At 35.3% G+C, this 7,653-nt stretch overlaps 1 protein-coding gene across 1 annotated transcript; it reads left to right on the top strand.

Moving 5' to 3' along the window:
• The first annotated feature begins 1,146 nt into the window (after positions 1-1,146).
• On the top strand, positions 1,147-6,337 carry LOC135232109 (olfactory receptor 8K3-like). Its single transcript, XM_064289412.1, has 2 exons — positions 1,147-1,900; positions 6,183-6,337. The coding sequence occupies exons 1-2, from the start codon at positions 1,147-1,149 to the stop codon at positions 6,335-6,337; spliced, it is 909 nt and encodes a 302-aa protein (XP_064145482.1).
• The last annotated feature ends 1,316 nt before the right edge of the window (positions 6,338-7,653 follow it).

Genomic DNA, 7,653 nt, shown 5'->3' with positions numbered 1-7,653 from the left:
GTTCATAAGTATCTTTGAAACCTTATGACTAAATAATATTTTTACTTTATAAAAGTAATTATATGAATAAAAAACTAACAGAGAAAAAAAAAAAAAAACAGTCCTGGAGTTTTTTGCCTCAGTCCTACCCCGTGTGTGTCAGAAAACTGTGGTCTGTAGTTTTTCAATGGCTGTGAACTTTCAGAAGTAGATCTTTCTTTCTTCCAAGGTGCCTCTGAGTAGATTCAATCCCCCAACCTTTCAGTTTGTAGCTGAGTGTTTAACTGTTTGTGCCACCCAGGTGGCCTAATTACTTGAATAATAGAGCTCAAATATGAAAGTAAAGGAAGCATATGCAGTATTAAAAATACTGTAGCAGAATTATGCAGCTACAGTATTCAGTCTCCAAAGTTGATGTCCTTTCAAATCCTTAGTTATGAGCTGGTTCTAGGCTCTTTCTATGTCCCTCTTAAGTGTAATTTTAACATTTACTGTATAATGAAATAATGTATAAATGTAGATTTTTGCCAGTCTCTTAATGAGGAAATAACAGCCAAGCTCTTAACCACTGCTCCACCAGGAATCCCATCTATGTACAGGTACATGTATCTGCATATGATTATGTATTGTGTATATGTTCATGTATATATACGTCTACATATACATGTTCACCTATACTTACAGCTATGTTCTTATCTGTGTCTACCTTTATCTCTATGTTTATATCAGGGTTTCTCAACTTCTGCCATAGTGACAGTTTGGACTGGAAATTTTCTTATTGTGTGGAGTTACCCTGCATATAGTAGAATGTTTAGTAACATCCCAGGCTTCCATTAGGTACGAGTAGTACCCTTCTCCTAGTTGTGACATCCAAAATATCTCAGGCATTGACAAATGTTCTTTGGGGAGCAAATTTTACCCATTTGATAACAAGTTAAACTTCTCTTTCTTTCCCTCTTTCCTTCTCTCCCTCTCTATTTTCAGGTGCCTATAATTTATTTGTGGGAGGCGGGATTAATTTCAAATAACTGTATTGGTGGGTTTAGGATTTATCTTATTCATTTAGCATATTGCCTTTGTGTACTAAAGATCTATCAGATGATGCTACATAAACCCTATTGACTATACTGATGTCTCTATCCAGACTAGGTTTCCTGACAGACCTAGATGGACAAACACAATCTAACAGTGCCAAATGAATTCATTCTGACGGGAATCACAGACCGCCCAGAGCTGCAGGCGCCATTGTTCGGGCTGTTCCTCATCATCTACATGATCTCAGTGGTGGGCAACTTGGGCATCATCATCCTCACCAAGATGGACTCCAGGCTACAAACACCCATGTACTTTTTTCTCAGACAGCTGGCTATCACTGATCTTGGTTATTCAACAGCCGTGGGACCAAAAATGTTGGCAAATTTCATTGTAGATGAAAATACTATCTCCTGTTATTTTTGTGCTACACAGCTAGTTTTTGTTATCATGTTCATAACTAGTGAATTTTTTATTCTGTCAGCAATGTCCTACGACCGCTATGTGGCCATCTGTAACCCTTTGTGCTACACAATCATCATGTCACAAAGGGCGTGTTTGGTGCTTGTTGCAATCCCCTGTCTCTACAGCACATTTGTTTCTCTCCTGGTCACCATAAAGATTTTTAATTTATCCTTCTGTGGTCACAATATCATCAGGCATTTCTACTGTGACAGTCTCCCCTTGGTATCTTTGCTCTGCTCAGACACACTTGAAATCAAGTTGATCATTCTTGCCTTAGCAGCTTTTGATCTGATTTCATCCCTCCTAATAGTTGTTCTTTCATACATACTCATAACTGCATCCATTCTCAGACTGAGTTCAGCTGAGGACAGGCACAAGGCCTTCTCCACCTGTGGATCCCACCTGACTGTGGTGGTGGTGTTCTGTGGGACTTTAATCTTTATGTATCTGCAGCCCAAGTCCAGTCATTCCTTTGACACTGATAAAGTGGCTTCCATATTTTACACCCTGGTGACCCCCATGTTGAATCCCTTGATCTACAGTTTGAGGAATAAAAATGTAAAATATGCCGTACATAGGACTTTAGAACAATTATGCAATACATTTTCTCAACATTCACTATAACTTATGAATTATATAAATTACTTTTTACACTTTAAACTTTTTTTCTGTGTGCCTCCGGAGGGGATATCTAGCACAAAACCACAGATAACATGTATTTCTCTATTGCCTTCTACCAGTCACTCTACTAAGGCTGTAAGTAGATTAATAAATGAAACAGTACAAAGTGCTGCCTTCCTTGAGCAGGAGTGATGCATTATAAGTATAATAATTAAGAAATTTTATAGTATACTAGAATGTCTGGAGGGTGTTACTTTTTTTTTTTTTTTTTTTAATAAGAACATTGAATATGTTGAGTGGGATAGTGAAACTAATAGATACAGGAAGATTTCCAAATACCTGGTGTTTCCCTTATCTAGTAGAAAAAAAAATATACAGAAAGTGCATGTGTGTGTGTGTGCATGCTCACACACACCTCCTATTTTATTTCTTACACTCTGCCCCTGGGTGGCTAATTCTGATTAAAACAAGGCTCACTGGGGTGGGTTGGTTCGAGTACTCAGTTATATGAATTTGCTCAAATGACCACTTTCTAAACCTTAAAATCCCTCTCTTTCATCATCAGTGCCTTTACTTTCATATTTGAGCCCTTAGAGTCCATATACTTTATTCTTTTTATTATTACTATATTGTAATATTAGTATAAACAAAATAAAACTATATTCAACAGGATCAGCTGAGTATCTGGTTTTGTCTAAATTAACCAATTTTGCCTGTATCAGTGGGTATGTAAATTAAGACAGATTTATTAAGGTCAGCCACAGAAGTTTCCAGGTTTTTTCTTTTTGTCTGTTTCAGACAGATATTGCTCCTAAGTCCGTGCTTTTGTCTCATAGATTGTTATCCTTATCTCTCTAGAAAACAATAATTACTCTTGTTTAGAAGTCATTTTCTAATTGTTTCTGTAGCCTTGCATAAGAAGTCTATTGTATAATGAGTTATGTTTGTTGCCTTGGTTTTGTTTAGCTGGATTTTCTTCAATTTGAATAATATGAGCGTGTGTTTTGATCAGGGTGTATTGTTTGAACTGATCATTTTGATTATCCTGTTTGGAAGAAGCATAAGGAGATAACCCATGGTTCGGACTATGCTGTGTTTCTAGTGAGTGAGGTGTGATATGTAGTATTTTCTGTATTTGCCATGATTTCTAGACATAGTTGCTCCATATTCCCTCCTAATTTTCTGTTTCTACTTTCTTATTCTTTTAATATTCAAAAAATTTTTAATGAGAAAAAAATTAAATTTCAGGTACACTAAGCTTGTCTTTAAAAAAGATTCCAGTCTGTGTTTTAGGATAGGACCCTGCAAGGTGGGTTATGATATTTTTTCCATATATGTAGAGACTAGAAAACGTGTGAGAAAAATATCATTTATAAAGAGGATATCAAAATGGAAATTTAAAACACACCCCATCCTCATCATTCCAAGTGGCTTGATTCAGAATTTTTTTTTTTTTAAGTATTTAGGGAAAAAGAATTAGCCAATTCTACACAAACTCATTTACAGAACTGAAGAAAAGTGTATATTTACATTTCCTTTATGAGGATAGGTTAAACCGATATCAAAGGCAGACAAAGACATTAAAAGAAAAGAAAACAACAGAGCACATACGTGAAAAATATAAAGAAATTGAGTCTGGCAATATGTAAAGACAATAGTACACTTAATTTGGTGTGCCCCAGGAATGCATGGATAGTTTCCCATTAAAAAAAAATCAATTAGCAGCATCCATCATAATAAATAAAATGGCAAACAATGCCATATAAATAGATGTAGAGAAACATTTTAAAGTCTTAATAAATGTGATAAAACTTTGACCAAATTAGTATTAAAATAGAGCTTTCTCAAACTGAAAGAGGACATCCATGAACAGCCCGCAGTTACCATCACACATGGTCTGAAAGATTGAATACGTTCAGTAAGACCCGGAAAAAAAAAAAAAAAAAAACAAGTAAATCCCCTCTTACCAAATCTATTCCACATTTCAGAGGATGTTCGAGCCACCCCGATCTTTAATAACTTTTCCACCAGATCCCCATAATATATACAGAGATAGGGCTCAAAACTCAAAAATAATAATATCAATAATAAAGTAAAAAAGAAAAACAGCCCAGAAAAATGATCATAAAAACGAACATTCATTCTTTCATAGGACATATTCTGGTGGCAAATAAGCACATTAAAAATGTTCAGTTCATCACTCATCCATGAACCTCAAGTTAAAACATTGATGACATAACTCTACATCTGTTAGAATATCAGGTGTTTGGTAATTATGTGAGGGAAATGGGACATTCATAAACTGCTAGTGGAAAATTAAAATCATGAAAATGCTTACGAAAAGAATTTCTTTTAAGCATCAGGATCTTAAAAAGCTGAACATAGTTTTACCCTAAAATTTAACCAATTTACTTAAAAGTGAAATGACAGCATTTAGCCCTATAAATACGTGTGTACAAATGTCCATAACAAGGTTGTCTGTAATACTCGAAAACTAGAATCACCCCAAATGTTCATCTACTTGAGAATGGACGAATAAATTGTGGTATTTCCAACAAGTTAATACCACTCTGTCATAAAAACTACTGAATTATTGGTACATGCAAATACATGGATGAAAAATACAAATGGATACATCAGACTTTGTCAGAATGAAAACAACCCACAGTTACACATTTATCCCACAGAAACGAAAACTTATGTTCATACAAAAATCCTTACACAAATGTTAAAAGAAACATTACTTATAATAGATAAAGCCAGTAACAAACCAAAACGTCCTTCTATGGGTGAATGGGTAACTAAACTGTACTAAATCCCTATATGAAGTAATGCTCAGGAGTAAAAAAAAGAACAAATTATTGATGCACACAACAGCGTGAATGGACCTCATTAGAATCGTGTGAAGTGAAAAGTCAATCACCAAGGGTGGTTGTTGTTATTACCTGCGATTGAGTGACTCCAACTCATGGTCACGTTATATAAAACAGAAGAAAACATTGCCTGGCCCTGTCCTATCCTCACAGTCATCAGTATGTCCGAGTACATTGGTGCAGCCACTGTGTCAGTCCAGCTTATGGAGGGCTTCCCCCATTCTCGTTGGCCCGCTCGTTCCCCAAATATGATGTCCTCCTCCAAAAACTTGTTTCCCTGAAGCAGTAAAGTCAGACAATGTTCTGTTGGAGCCAACAAAACATGTACCATTCAAGAATTTTTGTTTCTTTAGATGTCATCCGGTCAGTTGAAAATCATAGCAATGTATAGGACAGAGTAGAAACGTCCCATAGATTTGCTTAGGCTGTAATCTTCATGGGTGCAGATGGCCAGGTCTTTTCTCCCTGGAAAGGCTGGTGTGTTCAAACAGCCAACATTTCAGTTAGCAATGAGCTTTATAAATAAATATATGTGTATATATATATATATTTATATATGTATGTATATAAAACCAAACAAAATCCAAAGCTGTCCAGTCGAATCTGACTTATAATGACCCTATAGGACAAAGTAGAACTGCCCCACAGGGTTTCCAAGAGGCACCTGGTGGGTTTGAACTGCCGATCTTTTGGTTAATAGCCATACTCTTAATCACTACGCCACATACATATCATCATATAGGAGAAATAAGCAAAAAAAAAGGTCACAAATGGATACATTATAAATATTTACGATGACAAAATGAAGCAAAAATATTGCACAGTAAGTATATATTCATAATGAAACATTATGCAAACTATCACACTTTACGATGGTGTGTTGATATGGTAGAGCATTATATCAAGCACAACAGAACATGCATTAAGGTGAAAAAAAAGTTTTGGAATGAGGATTGGACAGAATGAAAAAACATAAAATACAGAAATGTAATGATGGAAAGTAAAACAAACAAGCAAAAAACATAAACACATGATGGCAATTGACCAGGAAATGAGAAGCAAGGGTAACGTTTCTGTTTATGAGGTCAAAAAGGAAAAAAAAAAAACCTTGAAAATAGCAGTAACAGCAAAATAACAAAAATAACAGGAAACAAGGAAGTGATACCTCCCACGTGCACAATGCATAACTTTTATTCCATTAAAATCTTTTAGATAATGCAGTAAGAAAGTTTTTAAGCACAACTTCATTTTGTCATCCATTTGAAGAGACCACTGTAGAAATGCAGAACGTTGACAGTTCTGTTTTACAGATAGAGAATATTAATGCAGATCCCCGTGTGGTAAAAATCAACGTTAACAAAGAGTAAAATGCAAGAGCATATGAAATAGATAAACATAGACATGCATACACACTATGTGAATAAAAATTTGGTCACCGGTGAATACAAAATGTCCTGGACAGTTCACCAACCACCCCCAGGAATTTTGTTAGGCTTTCATATGCTTCAGGAACAGTCACTAAATTGCCTGTCATCTCCTCAGGGAGAACCTCCAAGGGTAAAAAAAAAAATCCATAAATTCTTCTCACTCTGCCATGTTAAGAAACACTTGGGGGAGTCAAGACAGAGGCTTCATTGCAGGTAAAAAGACAGACTTTTTCCATTTTTTACCAATACCTGAAACGTTTCAGTGACACTTGCAAGGTCCCACCTTTATTCAATGGCAAAATCATTGAAAAATATTAGGATTTCTGAGTCAGTTCTGTGTGCATTCTACTTTTCAATAGTACCTGAGACTAGGATCTCTCTCCCTTTCTTTTTTAGCATCATTATTTTTTTTCAAATATTCATACTTTGTTTCAGAGGCTAAAGGCTCATAAGTATATTTGAAGCCTCGTCATTATGTCTACATGATATTTTTACTTTGTATAAATAACGATATGAATAAAAAAGTAACAGACAAAAAAAAAAAAAAAAAAGTCCTGGAGTCAATTTTGCCTCATAGCTACCCCGTGTGCATCAGAGAACTGTGGTCCGTAGTTTTTCAATGTCTGTGAACTTGCAGAAGTGGATTTTTCTTTTTTCCAAGGTGCCTCTGACTGGATTCGATCCCCCAACCTTTCAGTTTGCAGCTGAGTGTTTAACTGTTTGTGCCACCCAGGTGGCCTAATTATGTGAATAATAGAGCTCATATATGAAAGTAAAGGAAGCATATGCAGTATTAAAAATACTGGAGCAGAATTGTGAAGCTACAATATTCAGTCTCCAATGTTGATGTCCTTCCAAATCCTTAGTTATAAGCTGGCTCTACTCTTAAGTGTAATTTAATATATAATGTATATTTAAATAACTGTATAAATGTATATTTTTGCTAATCTTTTGTTGAGGAAATAAACTTCCATCTCACAACTCATGTTGAGATGTGAAAAGCAATTTTTAAGAGTTTGGGAAATTTGTAAGTACCCAGTTTTATGATGATTGCACAATATATACCATATTCTTCAATTCCCAGGAGAATCTGGCAGAAATAATATATAATTTTCTCAATGAACATAGCTTTATAAAAGGAGAATGAGATAGTCAACAAAGATAGTAAACTATGGAAAATAACTTGGCGCTCTCCATGGAACTCCAAAGCTATTGAGAGGAAGTCTTCTTCTTTTGCCTTACCTTATAGGAAAAGC

The sequence above is a fragment of the Loxodonta africana genome, chromosome 7 (genome assembly GCF_030014295.1).
Source record: "Loxodonta africana isolate mLoxAfr1 chromosome 7, mLoxAfr1.hap2, whole genome shotgun sequence".
NCBI lineage: Eukaryota > Metazoa > Chordata > Mammalia > Proboscidea > Elephantidae > Loxodonta > Loxodonta africana.
Note: the sequence above shows the minus strand (reverse complement) of the source record. Positions and strands in the feature narration are given on the sequence as shown.

Excerpts from the sequence above, each read along its gene's own strand:
- LOC135232109 (XM_064289412.1), top strand. The coding sequence starts at position 1,147 with ATGGACAAACACAATCTAACAGTGCCAAATGAATTCATTCTGACGGGA. Across the intron at positions 1,901-6,182 it reads GACTGTGGTGGTGGTGTTCT|ATAATGCAGTAAGAAAGTTT; the intron begins GTGGGACTTTAA and ends AAAATCTTTTAG.